The sequence below is a fragment of the Diadema antillarum genome, unplaced genomic scaffold (assembly GCF_040938485.1).
Source record: "Diadema antillarum isolate AM-2024a unplaced genomic scaffold, OU_Dant_1.0 seq00000953_RagTag, whole genome shotgun sequence".
Classification (NCBI taxonomy): domain Eukaryota; kingdom Metazoa; phylum Echinodermata; class Echinoidea; order Diadematoida; family Diadematidae; genus Diadema; species Diadema antillarum.
The window spans coordinates 1,308,575-1,329,885 of NW_027271801.1; the positions used below are offsets into that span (position 1 = coordinate 1,308,575).

The 21,311-nt window shown below is 39.8% G+C and overlaps 1 protein-coding gene across 1 annotated transcript in view; it reads left to right on the plus strand.

Moving 5' to 3' along the window:
• The window catches only part of LOC139741779 (MOB kinase activator 1A-like), a 50,745-nt gene extending 31,981 nt beyond the window's left edge, over window positions 1-18,764 (plus strand). The window contains exons 2-5 of the mRNA XM_071652369.1: window positions 32-198; window positions 10,338-10,431; window positions 15,042-15,175; window positions 16,990-18,764. Coding sequence (XP_071508470.1) covers window positions 32-198; window positions 10,338-10,431; window positions 15,042-15,175; window positions 16,990-17,225 — 631 coding nt within the window. The 3' untranslated portion in view covers window positions 17,226-18,764. The remainder of the gene's footprint in view (window positions 1-31; window positions 199-10,337; window positions 10,432-15,041; window positions 15,176-16,989) is intronic.
• The last annotated feature ends 2,547 nt before the right edge of the window (window positions 18,765-21,311 follow it).

The window sequence follows — 21,311 nt, forward strand, 5'->3', positions numbered from 1 at the left end:
TCTTTCGTGATTTTCCCCCATGACACTGCAGTAGTTCGAGGGGCGCCAAGACGTTCCGACCCAAGAAGCACATTCCAGATGGCATACACCAGTACGAGCTGATGAAACATGCAGAAGCCACGTTGGGGAGCGGTAACCTACGGCAGGCCGTGGTTTTACCCGACGGCGAGGACCCCAACGAATGGGTGGCAGTCAATAGTGAGTATCAGCAGGTGGAAATGCAAAATCCAGATGCCATCACTAATTGTTTCAAAAAACGTCAGAAAGCAAGAAGTAGCTTCTGACAAGATCCACCTGATGCAACTGCTTCATCATGCATTTATGATGTTATAAACTCTTTGACATGTAGTTGATGGGAACTGCCATTTGCAAGCACTACCAGTTTGAACAGAAATCAACTTATCTAACTTGAAGAAAACGGTTTGAATGTCTGCATAATAATAGCTTAAGTTTTTATTAAGTGCATTTCAGACTTGGAAAAGAAATTTATACACTTAAAAAAAAAAGAAAAAGATTATTTATAGCATGATACTAAATATACCAATAAAAACCATAATATAAATTACAATATATATATATGTATATATATATGCATGTGTACCTACAATAATTATTTTAAGCACACAACAGCTCAAAGTTGTCAGTAAATGTAACATTTATGGTAATGAATTTAAATTTAGTAAACATATGCAACTTTATACAGATGAATTTTACATGTGTGAGTGTCTGAATGAAGGAGGGGGCTAAGTTAATAGGTAGGACTGCAGAATTATTACATCAGTAAGAAGGCAACTCAAAATTTGTTTTACTTTGAATTTCAAGCATTTATACGCGTGTAGTTCATGTCGTGTTTTTCCACATTTGACTTTGAGTCTGTAAAATTCCATTTTAGCACCTAAGCTTTCATATTTGAAAGAACAAAAATTTCAGCTTTCAGATTTCAGCTTTTAAAAAAAGATTTAAAAAAATAGAAGGAAAGATTGGACAAAATAAGGACAGCGAGCCTTAGTGGGAAAGTAAAAGTAAGATTGGAAGGTTCACTGTGTAGTGTGGTAGGCGGGACAAGATATGTAGGAGGTGGAAATTGTAGCAATCATGGCATATCTTAATTTCATACTCAAATTTCTAGATGGCTAATAGACTTCCTGGTTGTGTTCAGCCATACATAATATGTTTGTGGTCAGCTTATTTTGCGTGAATCATTAATGCGCCTACTTGTTGAATTCTACAGCTTTCCCACACTCTGTTTGCTCACCTTTGCTGCAGATACTGCATAGACGAGTGCATCAGGATAATCAGAGAGAGATGAAATTGCACTATGAGGTTTTTGTTTTGTTTTGTTGTTGTTTTTTTTAATTGTCATAAGCAGCGTATCTGATTTATGTAAAGCTTCTTTCAAGCTCTGTTCATGGTCTAAGCGTGGACAAATGATGCACACCTCAGTTTCCGGTGGGCAGGTAAAGGATGTATCATTAACCTGAGGAAGCTGGCGGCCACACGACAGAAATGAGGAGGAAAAAAAAATATTGCCTCTTTGCTTGGAGAAGATTGACGTCATATGGAAACGGGACTCCAATGTTTTTCTGTAAACACAATGTGATTGGTTGCGCAGGTGATGAGGATAAATAAATGGACACCCCAGTGACTCCGCCTCATATCAGAAGGAACATGCATGATTTATTTCAGTCATGATATTATCATTCATTCATCACTCATGTTTTATTGAACTGTCCCTCGAATGATTGCATAGCTCTCGCATTTACCCCCACAGGATCATCCGTTCTTAAATTCCATTATTATTGAACATGTGGTATTGCCTGAGGCCTTGCTAGGGCTAACAAGCCTCGATTGTCTTGAGCACACTGTGGGGATAGTATGACTTGTTTAGCAAAAGAATCACCGGTAGGAGACATACACAAAAGATATATTTGTGTGCAAGGATAAACTTAAGAAAGATCTGAATGTCACACACATTGAGTAAAGAGATATAAGTTTATGCTGTGGAAACACCGATTCCTGTCTGTGCTTGGCTGTGAAAATTCCATTTTAGCTCTTGACACTACATTGAAAATTGGAAAAGCTCTCCGAGAGCGCAGACCTCTGCCAAGCAGCACATTTCCATCCATATACGTGCACATATTATGCTAAAAATGGCTCTATTTGAAGAATATAAAGAATCCTTCCACAAAAAAAAAAAAAATTCAAAAACTTTCCTGGATCCAAAGGGTGATTGGGATCACTGCCAAAATTTATTCATCTGGTCCTTGTTCTATTTTCAAGTTTTCCCGAAAGTGTCATCCTAAGCCATTTTTTACTTTTTCAGATATTTTGCAAACAGATAAATAAACAGACATACAGTATACAGACAGATTAACAGACCAATGCTGTAAAAAAAACAACATATACCTGCTTGACAGAGGTAACTTTTAAACCTTTATTTATTTTCTTTTATTGAAATATCTTTATTCAGGATAGCTCGATCAGCATGCTGATTTACATCAAGGTCCTGATAAATTTGAGGATTTATTACATGATGCATTATTGGGCACTATTGGGCACAACTGCATACCAAGATATGCCATCTCAGTCATAAGATATGATGTGATTAGGCTTGCTCAAACCAAGCAGTGGTCTGTTTTACAGGTCCATCCCCCCACCCGTTTACATGGATTCCAATCTTAACAACTGCAGTTGGCATCAGAATAATCCTGTCAAACTAAATACAAGACATTTAGAAAAGGAGACCGAATTAACCAGTTGAGGACAGACTGATTTTGCTACAACACACATTTCCCATAGACTCTTGCCTGGTATACTCGAGACTCATCGTCAATGGGTTAAAAGAAACAATACACCCACTGAGATACAACTACCTCATGTTCAGCTGTGTGACCCTTACATCAATAAATCAGTTGGCGTCTCTCCTTCAGTTACATAGAGTCTCCAAGTTGTAGTTACAAGTGTTTGACAAGTCAAGTTCATCACGTATGTATCACATTACCACACTGAATGCACAGAAATGCCTATGATCACATATATAAGTCATCTATACAGGATGTAATGAGCAAGTTGCACTTTTCAAACACCCCCTTCACCCCTAGAACCTGTACATGGATTTAAAGAGCCTGAGCCAACCCAATTAAGCCTGAAATCTGATCTGTATCGCACTGTTCTTTGTTGATGGTGTGTATGACTTACAGGTATAATCAGAGATCAAAGTATACAAACAGATCTTTGCTGCATGGGTTCTATGAGTCATCTGTCTACTTTTAAAAATGTACCTTTGTGTTGCCACCAGAAGTAGACAGTATTTTCAGGTGAGATTTTACAAGATTCTTGGAAAAGTTTTTTTTTTTCTTCTTAAAATCATCTTAATAGCTCTCAGCAAAGCTGGTCTTTTACTTTCTCGCTTTCAAATACGGTAAGACCTGATTAACCACTAGGTTGAGCTCCATAGTGGTCACAAATGCACGCACAGTGTGCTATAATCCGACCCACCGACTAACCCCCGATTGAGGCCACTGTACCTGTGGTCAAACAAAATTTTAGCTCTTTTCTCAACTCTATTGTTGACTTGCTACACCATCAAACATCTTTTAGTTGCCTTTTCTGCGGTTTCAACAGACCTTCAGAAGTTAACTTAAGTCAGCTGAGGATGCTGAATGATTGGAAAACAACAATCAGTGGCCATTGCAGCATTCAAATTGATAGTAGAGGTGAGAAATAGATGGAAATACTCTTATCCATTGTGTAACTTGTCCAAAATAAAACAAGAATAGTTTATACTTAAAGATAATGTGTGGTCTCTGACATACATTGTATGTGCAGTACATGTAAGTGCCAAAGAGTAAAGTGTATCATACTGAAAATGATTTTGAAGTAAAAAGAATTGGGGGAGGCAATTCTCAGTTAGGAATGGCAGAAGACAAAAACACACACACAGACAAAATAGACTAAACAAGGGCGTGAGTCAAGCCAACGTAAAGCACACCCACGATGACTCATTCGTTCATTTTAATGGTGGCAAAATACTACCTCTAGTCTAAAACAATCGCGCTTGGAATGTGTGACGTAAACACCGAGAATTTCTTCACAATTGTGTTGATTGGTATTTGATTTGCTCTCTCTCTCTCTCTCTTTCTCTCTCTCTGTCTCTCTTATTGTTTCCCCTTAACAAGTTTGTTGATAACCGCTAGAAATAAAGAGGCTTTTATATTGATGGAGCCGTTGCTCTATTATTTTGCCAGCGTGGGGCAAACGAACCGGAGGCTGCCATTTTTCTTCTATTTCTGAGTGTAAACTTCTTTATGCACTTGGCTCATCATAAGAATGCTAAATCATTTTAAGGAGGCGACAGAAACCCACTATATAACAGCTCTCGGCTGTTGTTACATCAGATGTAATAAAGAGGAGAGATAGTGTGATGATGATCTGAGAATTGAATCAATTTGATATAAAGGTCAACAAGATGAACTTGGTGTATAGGACACTAAAAGTGCACCGTTCAAAGTATGCTTGTTTGAATAGTCCTGTGCTACATTAACACATTACTCTGAATGACAATAGACAATAAGCCATTCAGAATTAAAATGATGAAAGAAAAAAATTGAATAAATGGGAAGTCATTGTAATGAAATAGTAACTGCAATCAAGTAGTGCCTAAGCAGCAGTCACAGTTACAGGAATCCAGTTTGAAGACAACATTCAAGTTTTCAGTCTGTTTGGATAACTGTTACAAAAGAAGTTATAACATCTTGTTTCTTGAACATTGTTTTGCATACCATATACATTTTTATATACACAACTGTACTCTAGTTGCTCCTGTAATCTTTACAAATACAAAGCAGTGTGAAGGGAAGGGAGGAAGGCGGGACACGATCATAATTTTCACAACATTTTCGTCTCTCTCTGCACCGAATGCCCCTTTATGGAATTCATGTTCTGCAGGATTCATGTTCTTGCTCCAGCAGAATTACTGCTTGAAAAAGTTGGGGGACATCACCAACACCAATTCATTTGCAGCGAGGGGCAGATGGCGTCAGATCAGGCCGTGATTTGAGCGAGGAGTGACGAACGGGAAGTCACATGACGACACCTGTCTCATAAAATGGTTACCTACAACGTATTCCACTCTTACCAGAGTTCGGCTGGTTCCCCTCTACCTTCAATAGCATTGTGGTTCTCAAAAAATCTTGTCATTGTCTGGAGGAAAATGTTATTGTTGAGAATGCAATACATTTTGTTTTGTTTGGATTGTTATTTGCCTTTGGTAGTCTTTCCTATTTATTTCATGCTTGGCCAAGCATCAAGTCATCATTTTTACTCCAGCACTGTCCTTTTGTACTCATAACTTAGCTGTAATGAGATAAAAAGTGGGTGACTTACTCTGCTGAAGTGTATCAGGATTGCCACTGATGAACAAAACAAATTTTACACCTACCCCCACTATCCCCATACCATAGCAGAGAGGAGAGAAAACATCAATGTACTAGAACTTTGTATAAAGTGTGTACCATGATTCATGAACCATGCATCCTGTCATTTGTCATGAACTTTTGTTTTTTTAATGAAAAAAGATAATGTATTCAATTTCAGAGGAAAGGAATACATTGAATTATCAACCTACATGTCAACAAATTAATGGAGCTGCAGACATTCTATAGTTGTGATACAGGCTAAGATTTTAAACAGTTGACCGGGTTGCTGTAAAATATTCATGTACATACAATTGTAGGACAAAATTCTAGTTGTGAGTCTATCACTGCAAATTTCACAGACATCTCTAACATGGCTTTCCACGTTTTATGTGTGAGCATGTGCTGGTAAGATGGACTGGGCAGCAGAATCCTGCATTATTGGTAAGACAATCCCAGCTTGGGTATTGATCCAATGTCTCGCTTGTCTGCACCGAAGGGAGCCGTGTTTGCACTCGCTGGATGGAAGCCGCAGCCCGATTTGATCGACAAACACAGCTCGTCCGTGCGGAGTGAAAGGCTCTCCGTGAATATCCAGATCACACAAAAAAGAAAGAAATGCTGAGGATGTGATGATGTCAATATATAGTGGCGAATTCCCAAGGGTGGAGCTAATAGGCGGCCATCTACGATTCTCTCTCCCCTTTCAATACCTGCCTCTAGTATTTCCTTCTTTTGCCTGATCAGAGCGAGAAGATACTTCTCGGGGACGAAATGAATTTATGGACTGGACTTTCCTCTCTTGGGGGAGACATGCGATCAGACTGACATTTTACAAATAGCATTATGGGATGTGTGCCCAAGGTAGCATATGGTGCAGGATGAACTTATTTTACTGAGCACACTTTCTATGTTCCCCTGGTTGTCAAATTAATACATTTTGCCATTTAAGGAAGGACGATGGAATGCAGAACCATCAGGAGGAGTTAGATAGTGATGGAATGTGCTTGTAACAATCACATTCTCTGTTTGTTGTTTATCATTTTGTCTGTAAGAAAATGTATCTTTGGTGGCAATGTAGTGCTCGTGGTATATCCACTCCAGAGCGCTAATGATCTTAAAGTTGCATCTCACTTTCTGTCATGTCCTTTTCTTCTACCACCACCCCTTCTAATGCTGCTCCTCCAGTACTGTTGGTTTACCTTCTCTTCCTCTTCCTCTTTCGGCCACTCCGACTCCGTCGTGCTCACTTTCTTCAATTCTCATATGCTCACCATGTATCATCCAAACGATCATTTTGTGGCATTGGCTCTGTCAGTATTAACTCTTATATCAATCTTTACCATGCAGAGCTACCAAGTCTCACGCATTCTGCGTGAGACTCAAGCATTTAGGGGCCATCTCACGATCTCACGCATGGCACCCATTTTTCTCATGCATCGGGCGAAGTGTGCAACTTGGGCGTATAATAATGTGCATAGCTCAAAAAATTAAAGTGATAGTTGCAAATGAAGGTATATTTCCCTTTTGTCTTTCAAAGTAAGTAAAAAATAGTCACTTAAGTACAATATGCACCTGATTGCACCATTAAAGAGCTAAAGATTGAAAAAGCTTATCATGGGAGGCCACAGGGGGGTAAAAACCCTCCCACACCCTCACACATTTGCATACCGAGATGCCGAGTCATGAAAATCTCACTCGTAATTTTTTTTTTGAACTTGGCATCCCTGTACCATGTACATAGTATACAACAGCTAGGACCTACATACTGTCTACGGTCAGTTTGCTAACTTCTACTGTGGCGCATTAATCTTATGGAATTACTCGGTTTGTTTCAGCCACAGGCTTTTGTAAACATTCTGTGTTAACAGAGATGATGGCATGACATCATATCTGTTGACCCCAAATCATTTTGAAAGAAATTTTTACAATATAAAGACTGAGAATCACATTTTCATTTAAGACATCACTCTTCATTAGTAAAGAAAAAACATTGTTGCAAAAAAAGAAAGAAAGAAGGGAAAAGTGTAAATAAAAATAATCCGTTCTACTTTTCCAAAAGATCTCGCCCTTGTGACATCCATGCCTTTACCACTTTCATCTCCATGTCTAGCTCATGTTTGTCTCAATCCAGCAGAAGAATGCTCGGCATGTGACGCATGAGGACGCCTGTGTAGATTGCATAGGATTGCTGGCACTTGCTGCTCTCATCTCGCTTACCATCAAGTGGTACTTGTAGTCTTGTGTCCAAGCTGCAGGAATTATGGCCGAGATGACTTGGCTCGAAAATCACATGAAAGATTGCGTCTGTTGTTGTTATTGCCTTGACCCGTCCATTCAATATCCATCCGTCTTGACGAGGTTTGAGGGAGAAAGGAGCTATTGAGGGGGACTGAGCAGTGACTGCTGTAAGAGGAGAGATAGTTTATATATAGTGTGATTGACAGCCAGCTGATTGTGAAGGACTTGATTATTTTGTGTGTTTTTTGTTGGTCTATTGTCTTTAATTACTCTGTCCTTGCAAGAATTAGACTTCTTCTTGAAAACACTGAATGTAAAGGCTTTGTTGAATTTTGTATCAAGTGGTAAGGCAATTTTCATCTTGCATGGTGAAGGTTTATGAGGTGTTTTTACTCTTTACTAGCAAAATTGAGTGACTTTATTGATATTCGTGTATGATCCATATTAACATGAAAGGGAAAAGAGTATGGCTCAAAAATGTGACATACACTTTCGAAATCAATCGATTACAAATCATTGCGGATTGAATATTTGTATGTATATCCATGATCAGTATTCAAGGCAGTTTGCTAGCATGTGTACTCCTAAATCACTGTGTCAGTGCCATTAGTGAGATATATTTTGAAGAGAGAGAGCAAGATATTGAAAGAGAGGAAGAGAATGATAGATTGACATTTCATGCTTTTAACGTGGTTGGTGCCAGAGGCATTCTGTGTGTAATTCCCTGCTTGGGACTTATGAAGGTGAAAAAACTTGATAATGATGCAGGGTCCTTCCCCTCTGTTGGCCCCTATTCAGTCCAGACATGATGTTTACATTCTGAAGTGAGCTATGGCTCAAACTGTTCAGATCCTGTTGGGTTGAATTCAAAGTCGGTCAGTAAATCACTCCATCCTTGTCAAGTCCCCAGTTGTATGGCATTGTTAGAAGTTCAGATGAGAGTTGACAATTAAAGAGGTGTCTATAGCATTTCTTGTATGTTTGTGTGTGTGTGTGAGAGAGATTGAGCATTCAGGTTTCTGCCACTTTATAGAAATCTGATGCCAAATATGTATACATGTCTTAGAGCCATGGGTTAATTTGCATTGACCTTTGAGACAGCATAATAGTATCACAGAGGCACTGATAGAAGCCGAGAGTAGACGTATTATTACATACAGGACACTAACCTTATAATGTCTTTTGTTGCAAGTGTTAGAGAGCCCAAATCTCACTCATTTACAAGTCAATATCGACAGGTCACAATAAATGATGTCATTTTTTTCCTCCAACAATTCTCCATTTATAGGAGAGTTACAAGAACAAGTAATGAGAAAGTGAATATATTTAACTCAAACATGCCCCAGAAGTTGGAATCTCAGGGTGAAATGTTGGGATCATGTATAGTTGAGCTTCAGCAGGTACATGTAATTTTTATTATATAATATATATAATATATATATATATATATATATATATTATATATATTTTCGTTTAGGTGAACTACTGTAGTGGAGTCTACTATTTATTGTTGTTGTGTAGTATAGGGATGAAGCATTAAGATACACGCATAATGGCCAAATCCTACAGACTATCTCTTAAAACCATATTGGGTACATTCTCCTTAAAAATAGATTCACATTCTTACCATCCATCTTCACAGACCACTTGGGTGGTGGTTGTTGCAATATCTTCCTGAGATGTGAAAGTATGCTCCGAATATTAGACCGGTGTGTATGCAGCACCAACCTTTGGATGGCAGTGATGGTGTTGTGGGTTTAGCTGTGTCCTCATTGATGGGCCATGTGTCTGCCCTCATAAATCATTCACTGGGTCATCAGCAGCTGCTCCCAGTGGCTGCCTGCAATCTTGCCCCCGGAGGAAGAATCCTCCCAAGGCTCAGTATGTGCACAGTTGTCGCTGGTAACAGCTACCACCAAGCTCAGGGAAAAAATAATCTGAAGTCAAAGGTCCCCCATAAACTTTGATGTAAAGTTCCCCTAGCACCGGTATGTCTGTCTCGATGTCTTTTTTTAGATATTACAAGAGAATGAGAACTTACGATTCATCACTTTGCTCTTGTTGCCCCCCCCCCCCAAAGCAAGGCGTTAAAGCTCGCTGCAAGAGCTGCAAGATCTTGCTGTTACCAATGCTGCACTTGGGGTTTAGATGCCCGAATCACCATTTACCTGCATCATCATTTGTGCATGAATGCAAAAAGCGAGCAGTGATACATCAGTTGATGTACAGTCCTCAACAATAGGACATCACATGAATAAATTCAGAAATACTGTAAAATCAGAAATTTTCACATGCATTTTAGTTTTGCAAATTTTGTGAGAGCCAAGATTCATGTAAGTAAAATGCATGCAAAAGCTCTTATCCTGCACAATAATGTGTTGGATGCCAGTGACAATTGGCGAAAATGTCATGCCACGGAAAAGTCCATTGGCTCCCCATTCGCGAAAATTCAATGACTGTGAATATTTCTTGCTTTACAGTAAGTCCCTCAGATATTCTCTGCCTCCGATGGTAAACCATTGTGACATTCTTCTAAGATTAGACTTGCATGTAGAAAAAAAGAACACCTAGTCATTTAAAAAAAAAAAAGCAGAGGGGCAGAATGCACCTGCTTTAATCTCTTGTCCTTTAAATGTGTACATAATATTCATCTGTCTGCTTTCTCTCTATCTCACCTTGCAGCTGTGGATTTCTTCAACCAGATCAACATGCTGTACGGTACCATCACAGAGTTCTGCACAACGGAAAAGTGTCACGTCATGTCAGCAGGGCCCAAGTGAGTTTTAATCAGTGCAACCTGGGGGGCATTTCATGAAACATTTTGTCCGACAAAGTTGTCCGACAAATTTGCTCTCAGCCAATCAAATGAAAGGATTTCAGTAGCTTGTAACAGTTTGTATAAAAATATTTGACCAAAACGCTTCATGAAATGCCCCCCAGATGCCTTTCACTGAACTTCAGTCTCCAGATCTACTCTTTCTGTGATCTATTGGTACCCCTTTTGAAACTTTTGAAACATTTCTTCTGAAAATTTTTGTTTTTTCTTCATTTGTTTTTGTTTTTTGCACACCCATGTAGTGCTCATTCAATCTTAGCAATGCTTTAGATGGTTCCATATTTTGCAGCCCCTTTGAGATTATGTGAAATTTATTTTGTGATTGACACCTGGCACCAAGGTAACATGTGAAAGTTAAGAAAAAGTGTCTCGTTTTTGCTGCGGAGATATATTAAGAAAATGGTGTTCTCATCTTCTGTTATCTCCTTTGAGCGCATGATAATTCTGTTCGACTTTTCTTTAATAAAAACATATCGATCGCTTTGATAGATCTTCTCTTGCAGTATTCAATATATTCGATGCTAAAGATACATGTTTATCGTTGAAACCTCTTCCTTCCCTCCACCGTCTACTGTTCGTTAGACACACAGTGCACATGTGTTACTCCATTACAATTAGTGTTGTCTTTCTGTCTTCTTCATCAAGTCTTATAGAATTAATTAGCATAATGATTGGTCAGAAAATCATGTAGTGACCTACAGTAATGATATACCAAAAGTTAGGTTCAAGTAAACTCTAAGCTATCAGTTTGTTTTGTAAACACATCACATTGTTAGATTTGATAACGCCGTGACTTTTGCATTGGAAGAATGGGAAAATGAAATGCATAAATCTCTAATTTTGTGACAGGCAGGAACAGGTAATGCAACCTGTGTGTATCAGTGATATGTTGTGACCCCCAGAGTCCCTTGGAATCCACATCCCTGGATAGCATGGGCAGTGCCGAGAGATGAGCAACATAAACTATGATTAATGCATTTCCTGGCTTGGCTTTAGGGGGGGGGGGGGGGAGGATTTAGTTTACATGGTAGGGATTGTGTGGATTAATGAGGCTTTAGAAAGTGTTTGGAAGGGCTCGTGTCAGATTTGGGAAATCAGAGTCAAGATATGCATGCCACAGGCAAGATAGTCGTGCTGGAAAAATCTATGGAGCCTTAGCACCATCCAGTCAGAGTCCTGTCACATCAAAGTGCAATTCCACTTTGTGCTCAGGTTGGTGTTGATAAATAGAATAAAATCAGTTGAGCAGGATGGTAGTGATGCATCATCAAAATAAGGATATGAAGTGGAGAAGTTATGGAATTTTGAAGTTTCCCACATTTGCACCGAATAGTGGATATTATATTTTGGATCAAAAATTTGTCTTCCATTGATTGGTTAAAAGAGCTTCACGTGATTATAGGTATTTTGAACTATTTTAGAGTGTTGGTGTGTTTGACACTCCATGAAGTACTATTTGCAAAATGACGTCACTTTTATGACGACATTTTGCAAATAGTATATACTATTTGCAAAATGATGTCACAATCATCTTCTTTACAATCAAGTGTACGTAGTCCGTCCACGTCCGGTCCCGAATTCTAGTGTTCAGGTGTGCAGCGGCCATACGAGCGCTTGGATACATGCGACGGCCAACTCTGGCGGTGCCACGGCTGCTACGTTTTTCAATTTCCGGTCTCTCGCACTGCTGCGTATTGCAGGCGCTGCGCTGCCGCCGCAGTGCGGCTAAGCCTAACTGCGACCAGCCCCAACAAGCAGTGTTGCAGTGTAACTGTGTACACGGAGCGTCCCGGGGTTAGGCTAAGCCTATAATGATTTTCACTTTTTATTCAAATTTTTGATCCAAAATATAAAACAAATATACTTTGCCTACTTTCGAGTTTTTTGTTAAAACTATGGGCCTCGGTGACTCCAAACTAGTACTATTCACTTCGGGGCTGCGCCCCTCAGTGAATAGTACTAGTTTGGAGTCACCTCTGCCCATAGTTTTAACAAGAAACTCTCAAGGCCAAGTATATTTGTATATTAACTGCAACCAACGTACACAAATTGGAAGCGGTGATGATGACATCACCTCGCAAATCTTCCTCTGGTTTGTATGCAAAAATGATGTAGAAATCAGTTGTTAGTCAATTATTTAGCAAGTACAGTTTATTTTCCCCTCAAAATTCATGGATACTGGGTTATCATCATAGTACTATGATTTAGTGCGAAGGATACAACTTCCTTCTCATTGAATTGATGTCACAAAATGATGTACTAGTTGATGGGAAGTAATGATATCTACACTTCCTCCAAATATGCATATACGAAATGTGATTGCAAGTAATATCATTGTTTCATGAAATTGTGTGAAACTTGATTCTATAAATGTCTTGTGTTAAGTCCCATCTTGATAGGACCTCAACCACTCAGTTTACCTTACCTTAGTCTATATATCACAGCTAATTTGAATGTGGTGTAAACGGAAATTTAAGTAGTTCGGCAAGTTGATGGTTACCCTGAACTCTTTCTATGCCAGGGACTATGGACAGTAGGCGTGTCTTCATCAGCCCGAAGTTCAAACTAGCGGGACATTTTGCGGTCTTAGAAAATAGCCCGATACAGCGAATGTGCGTCTTCATCAGCTCCAACAGCCTGCTTCAGGAAATTAGTCCGAAAATTGACGCATGCGCACTTTGCAATGTTACTCTGCCTGGCTTGCGGTTCGAAAGTGGATTTTCCCGCTCAAAATCTCCTATAGCACCGTATTTACGATTCTACAACCAGGGAGGTGAGCAGTACAGCAAATTCTCTCCAAAGGGATATTAATAACGCTACTCTTTCTTCCGTCCAGTGAGGCATCTTATATGAAATTAACGAATTGCAATGTTTAAACAAATCCCAAATGCACACAATCTGCAAGAATCTTCAGCTAAGGTAGAGTGGACCAGAAGAAGAAGTTTACAAAAAAACAGCTAGCATGCAGCACGGCACTGAGTTTTAATAGGGAGGTGAGAGAAATCACCTCCCTGGTTTTAAAGATGACAACAACAGTAGGCCTACAGTACACACATGTGATCCTTGAATACACCGTGCGTGTAATGTACTATACACAATCACTAGCTTGTACATGCGCTTTCCATTGCCAGCTGAATAACCAGAAGTGGTGAGGGATCGAGAAAATTTTGGACCGATGGAGACGCACCCAAAATAGCGCGCTATTTCACGAATTAGCGCTCTAGTTGACGAAGTAGACCAAGATTTTTGGGGAAATTTTCCTGATCAAATAGCGCGCTATTTGCATCTTCACTACACAGATAGCGCGCTATCTTGAAACTTCGGGCTGATGAAGACACGCCTAAGGTGTACAATGCTATGGGGTTTTCTGTGCCAATCAACACTCACAGCATACAAAGGGTTCATGTCGTCCTACTCTGCCATAGTCCCCACCCCCCCCCCCCCCCCCAATGTGTCTACAAACCTCCCCACTGGTGTTGACTCTCACATTATTTCATGTCACCGGGGCTGTCAAAGACAATCAATATTCTTGAGAGCTTTCATCATTTACATACACGTTCAACTGTAGGTGCCCAGAAGGGGTCGCGCATTTTGACCCATTTTCCGTATACCACATAACATGTGCGCTGCCGTGTCGGATTCCATAGCTTCAAGGCGATCTCCAGCACAAGACAATGTGGGTACCCTAATCTGTCTGTCCGACTAACCCTTTGGCTCCCAGATTCTCTCCATATTGTCCACCAGCAAAGAGGTTTATTCTCTCAGAAGCAGTCAGGCCAAAGGAAGCTTGGGATGGTGTCATTATTTCACTTCTGATTCAGAGTACCGGTACCCAAATACCATGTTTATGAATTTTATTCGTAACGACAAACCCAATATATAAGGAAACCAAAACACATTTATCATTCCTATGATAATCGTGAGGTATAAAATACCAGTACATTTCCCTAGTGGACTTGTAGTGTTTGTGAAAGCATGGCAGTAGGACAAGTGATGCCTGAAGTGGATGTCTGTTCAGGATATGTGGCAAATATTCCTGGAATTGAGTGACTCTGCCCTATTTTTATTCATGAAAGTAACGTAACTGATATTTTGTATTTCCTTTTTTGCATATTCAATTTCACTGTGGCCATCCTTGTAAAAAGTAGTGGCTATTGCAGGAAGGGAAAATGAGCAAGCACAAGTGAGCATAGTTTACTTGTTGGTATGTTTGCTGTGTGCTGTATAAAAAAGTGAGTAAATATGGAGTGTGTGTGTGTGTATGTGTGTGTGTATGTGTGTGTATGTGTGTCTGTGTTGTATGTTTGTGTTTGTATCTGTGTTAATGATGTAGGAGGTGGCTCCATGCATGCTGTTTTCTCACTTATTACAGGCAACTCCCTTTGTACTAAAATACAAAAAGACACACACTAGTATAGATGATAATTTTGAAACCTGAATTTTTACTTTGCTGTATCTGAAATGTTGTTATAAATACCATGTTCATTAAAACCGGAGTGCACTGTGCAATGCTGTTAATAACCGTGTACCTATGTACTCCTCCCAACCAGGTACGAGTACCACTGGGCAGACGGACAGACGGTGAAGAAACCCATCAAGTGCTCAGCACCCAAGTACATCGACTACCTCATGACGTGGGTTCAAGATCAGCTCGACGACGAGACAATCTTCCCTTCAAAAATAGGTGGGTGTCGAGAGAGAGAGAGAGATCTCACCTAGCTGACAGGGCTCTCCCTCACGTGGGAGGATGTATCTCCTGTTTCACACACAGCCATGCCATTCATTCTTCCCCTGCCTTTGTTCTCACTTGTCTTCCTTTGTCGTCTGGTGGGAAGTGAAGAGCAATATGTTTATGCAGCCTTTACTCGCGTGATACAAAGTCAGAGACGTGAGAGAATGCCGTCAGCTGAGAAGCAGGATGTGACACCGGCAGAAATGTGACCAGAGTTGGCTCGCTTCTCTGTCTGTCTGTCTGTCTGTCTGTCTGTCTGTCTGTCTGTCTATCTTTTTCTCTCTGTCACTATTTCTCACTTTCTCTCTTTACTGCCTGCGTTTGTGTATGTCAGCTTATTTGCCTCTGGCTGTACATTGTATTTTCAAAGCTCTGTTCTTTAATTTATGAGCTCCAAAGCTCTATTCTTTATTCATACCAAGCAACCAGATCCCATATGATAATCTTTTTGCTTGTTCATGTGTTTGTTTTAAAGTCAATATATACTTGTACGCTTTCAAACAGTGTGTTACTTTTCTTTCAAAACATCCGAGGGGAGAACGTAAGATGTTTCTTGATGCAAGACATAATTTGTCAGTTTACAAACGCACAATCAAAGCAATGACATTTCTCAAATCAGCAACTAGGAATTTATTTGAAATCCATTTTTTACTCAGAAATGCAAAAACAAACATGTCAATAACAATGAAATCCCTGACAGATAGACAGATAGATAGATTGAGGGATAGGTAGGGAAGCATAATTAAGTAGCCAGCTAGCTAATTTTGGTATACAAACAAAAGGCTGATATCTCAATATTTCTCAACTTACAATGTAGCAACAAAAGAATCTGAAGCTCATTGGGGTGCTATTTTCAAACAAGATTGATACAAAGTTTTTGAGGATGATAGATAGACATGTAGATCATGTAAATAGGTAGATGGATAGTTAGGTTGATATGTAGATGGATAAGTGTGTAGATTTCTCTTTTTCTCCTTCAAGATAATCCAACCTGCAACATGTATGTACCATGATAAGAGTTCCCATTGTAACCCAAGTATAGTTGCAAGCCAAAATGTCATGTAAAGTGTGTCATCATGGGTAGTCCACATGGCATGTAATTGGAAAAAGAGGCTATTGTATCAACAGGCCTTGATTCTCTAGAACAGTACCAAAGTACACTACATATTCCTGTGAAGGTTAATCCAGATGACCTCACATTCTTGATTTACTTATCCCCCCAAATTAGGGGAAAGATGACTTAAAAATGCCATTCACATACAGGGAGACCTTGGCAGGATCATCAGCACATTGTTACTGTGGCTGCTTCTGGCATTAGGTGGTCCCACAGGTGGCCACAGTCGGACCTTCCCTCTTTGTCTCTCAAGAATGATCTCATTTTCACACTCTAATGAGATTTGACAACATTTGCCCTTCTAGGTAAACTGAGAGTTGAGTGCACAAGGCATGACTAAACGATGCTTTCAATCAAATGTTTGTAGATCAAAGGTCACCTGAATGTTACACCAGCACTTGCGGCTCGTCGGTTGTTGTCATACCACAAAGACTGTAATTTACAGGCCATATCAATCGAAAAGAATGAAGCAAAATCTGACGTTAATTTCCTAGTCATTGGATAGAAGACATAAAATTCCATAAATTTGCGCAATGTCCCACATATACTACTTTAATGACCATTCAGAAAAAAAAAACCCACCAACGAACAATGAAGACAGTCTCTCCTTTCCCCATTTCACTTAACCAATTGCCTTCTTGTTCTCCAATAGGTGTGCCTTTCCCCAAGAACTTCATGACAATTGCCAAGACGATCCTCAAGCGTCTGTTCCGGGTGTACGCCCACATCTACCACCAGCACTTCAAGGAGATCGTGTTCCTGGCGGAGGAAGCCCACCTCAACACGTCCTTCAAGCACTTCATCTACTTCGTCCAGGAGTTCAACCTCATCGACCGGAAAGAGCTGGCACCCCTCCAAGAACTAATCGACAGATTCTCGAATAAGTGAGGCGTCCGCCCTTGCCCTTGAAGAATTCTTTGTGACTTAAGATTTGAGTCGAGAGAGACAGGACTCCAGAGTGTAGACATATCCATGGATCCGGAGAACATCCGCTGACCCGTCGCAATCGCGCCGTTGTAGCAGAATTGTGGATAGGTTAGGGTATAAACTCTGGCAGCAGACAGGTGGCTCCTTGATCTACCCCAGCGGAGTTATTTATCACGAGGTCTTGTGATGTTCCTGCAGTAGAAAGGACTCATAGCCTGCCTGATGTCTTGTCCAAGTCCAGAGTGATATTACCAGCTTGTTCGTCATGGAGAAACATTTTTATGCATCAGCAGCCAAACAACCAAAGAATGAGTGGATATATACCAGCCAGAGAGAAAGAAAAGTGGCATACTATAGATTAAAAGTGACGGTGATAGTCTTTGAGGCTACAGGATGATATGTGTATTCTGCAAGAATTTGCTGTATATTTCCACTATTGCCAGGTCTCAAGGTGTCAGTGTTCGGGCAAGAGACCTATACCTTCAAATGTCCCCCTAAAATTCTCCTGTATGACTTGCTACCTTCTTGATACTGCTGTTAGAGTTCATCCCTTTTGAGTTTTGCTGTAGTGCTGCAATGACCACATAACTGTGTTTGCTCAAAGCCCCAGTTGTCACTCTTACATTGTGTGAAATCTGCCGCAAAACACACTTTCAATGATATATTCCTGGAAGAGATCATAGTGTACTGTGAGGTAAAAGTTTTTGTGATGTTTACATTGTTTATTTATTGTGGAAGATTGTCACGAATCATGCAGATTTTTTTTTTCCCCCAAAGATTTAAACGTGTATATTTTCAGTGACATCAGACTCTATGGCTGATGGCATTAGATGTTCAATTCAATCATGAAATGCTTTCACTGATATTAAACTTTATTTGTCAGGAAAATTCATTCGTGAGTCATCTTGGCTTGCAGACAGTGCATCACCTTGCAACTTTGAAACATGATCTGAGAATTGAGATATATCTGGGCCTAACAAGGGAACACAATTTTGGCTCACAAGCTGTGCCGTGCACTGAAATTCATGAGATATCGGTTACAATTAAGTCATCAATTGAGCAAGCATGATCAGTCAGTTCAGAATGGAGTAAAGCCAATCAATAGGTTACAAGTGTGTGCATTAACGAATTGCAGGAAAATGATACACAAACACACTGGATGCACGTGACGGCCTTCACCGCTGATGTTACGGCTTTCAGATGTGCTGTCAGCTGTCTAACACTTAACCTGCTCATCATGGTTTACGGTGGAGATTTCGATCTACTTGTGCAGAGAATGGCCAGTTTATGCATGTACATCCCTTGGCCTTTTGCTACCTGTGCTTTACCTACATATGTAGAGGTATCAGATTGTTTTGAATCCTGGGGTGGTATTCTGAACACCATTGTAACTTTTGGCGTAACTTCTGTTGTAACTTCTGTTGTAAGTCTGTGAGTTGCAACACATTGCTAATCGGTATTCTTAGAACTGTTTTAACAGTGTTTTAAGTATTAAATGAAAGCCACCCACAGCAGTAATCATATCCAATAGGAAATTTTGTAAAAATAACATCAAGGCACTTTACCCAATAGGATTGATCCTTTGGGCAAAAGAACATGAAATGCACCTTGCATATTAATGTGTGTCTTGACAAGTGTTCATTCTCTGGCATGCACACAATGGCATGTGCAGGCACACAGAGCACAAGATAAAACAAAGTTTCAACAGAAGTTAAAACCAAAGTTACTCAAAGTGGTGTCAGAACACCGATTTGCTACAGCAGAATTAAAACAGAGTTAAAACGGCTCAGAATACTACTCTGGGATAATACTCTCTGTATTCTGCAGGAGTAGGAACAATCCCACACATATCATTCATCAAGTGTAGTCACAATGATTTACATTTCACTTGTTTTGCATCTTGTTGTGGTGTTGTTGACTATTCTCATGTTTGTGACGAAAGAAGTATAACTTCCATGTACCGTGTGTTCGTACATTTACTTGCAGGTTGACCTGTAGGCTTTGTATTCTACGTTTGTTCTGTAGTACATTGTAATGTACACAACAGGTGAATAATGCCCATGTAGCCAAATTGACTTCATTTTTTGCTCTTCAAGCAAAATTTTATATGTCACCGTGTGTCTTGTATATTTATTATGTCTTTCGTGGAATGTTGATGTGTTTTCCATCTTGACTGGTGTGCAAAATTGACGAGAACATTGCATCCTGGAGCTTTTTTCCATTTCTCTGAAATGTCTTTTTCTAAATACTACACTATAAGAATGAAAAAGAAAGAAAGAAAAGAAAATGAAATGAAATACCAACTCAGAAATAGATAATGTGACAACTAAAGGTGGGAGAAAAGATTAATAGCAGGCATTTCTTAACAAACTAATTGCTGTTCTGCTGCACTATGAGTAGTATTAGGTTGCATAATATGTACAATGCCACTGCCCCTGCTGTATCTCAACACAGTTGCTTCACATTCTTTTATGCTGTTAACTTGGATGGCTCTTTTGTCACCTTTTTCTTTTTAGGAAAAGAAAAATAAGTTGATTCATGTACCGTCCATCAGAAATGGTTCAGCAATAATGTAGAAATGCAAAAATGTTGCGTGTGTTGTCTTCATGCTTCACTTTCTTTTTTATTTTTTCCCCTTTTTCTCCAGGGCCCTGTTGCATATAAAAGGACCTGAGGAAAAACAAAAAACAAACTTGGGTTAGAGGTGGGTGTCTACCAAAGTTTTATGGTCACTCACTTTCACAAAATGCGCTAGTGTTGAAGCTCTTATAGGTTTATTAAAGCAAAAATCTTTCTAATGGTGGAAATACTCATACTTTGCAACCCTACCATGCAAACATTTTTCACAAAGTGTAGGCTTGTCAATGCTCCGTTCCCTTGTTGGAGTGTTTTCAAGGGAAAGACGGCATTTCAATGACGTGTAGGTCGGTGGTGTGGATGGGATTATGGATTATCAGACTACAGCGTTAGATCTGGGAGAATTGCTTCTATACGGGGGGAAAATAAAACCCCAGACACCTTTGAGGAATTGATTAAAGTGCTTTGAATTATTTTCAAAGATATTTGGCACCGTTACACGGATGGTTGTGGGTTAACACCAGTTCAGTCGTGGAATATGTACTACAAGTCAACTTATTGTATTCAAACACCATGTACCTTGAAGAAAGTGAATTTAAGAATGAAGAAGCTTGAGTTATTAATATTCATCCACGCTATCATTAGAGTAAATAATTTTCTGTAGTGTCCTTGTTCAGAGAGGTGGATATTTTTTATGTGAAAGAAAGCTGTTTTTCCCTTTAAACTATTATATGTACATATACTGTCTTCTTGCCCCTCCCTATGTTAAGTGTTAGTAGACTTCTTTTTTTTTTTGCACCTTGTTGGCCATGTGGAAACATGGAAACATCTCTCCTTCAGGAATTGTGTCTCACATCATTCATGATACGATAGTTGTCCCTTTAATGTATTTCGAAGTGTTAAAGTGTGCCTAACATGAGGTAAATGTCTTCATTGAGCAATTCCAGTATGAAAAATAAAGCCGCAGACAATATCTGTTTGGGTGAGATTTTTATTTGATGAGAAGAAACCCCCCCCCCCCCCAAGTTCTGCCAACTGTGACCAGATGACCCACAAAAGGATTTTAATCTGGAAGGTCGCAGACCTCACTGCAAAATGTAGCAATTGCCCACTAAAGGGAGATGTGCATTGCAGACAATGGTGTCTCCCCAGCATTGTGTGCATTTAGCGGCAGTGCAATGAATGAGGCCTCTCTGGTGCTTGAAGGGGGATTTTTTTTTCTTTCTTTTTTATCCCTGGCCCTGTTGACCCGACTGGACCTGGGTATGGAGAGTGAAATGGTCTGTTTGCATTGCATAATAGGGTGCCTCCACCAAGGAAAACAGAAGGGATCATCCTTAATCTCCATCCTGTCTGTTTCCCAGAGGGATCAGGGAGTGAAGATTGCAGGCACTCTTTGTGGTGGAAGTGGTCATTGGTCATTGGTCAGTGGTCAGTGCCGTGCAGAACTTAAAGTTGTCTGGACACCTC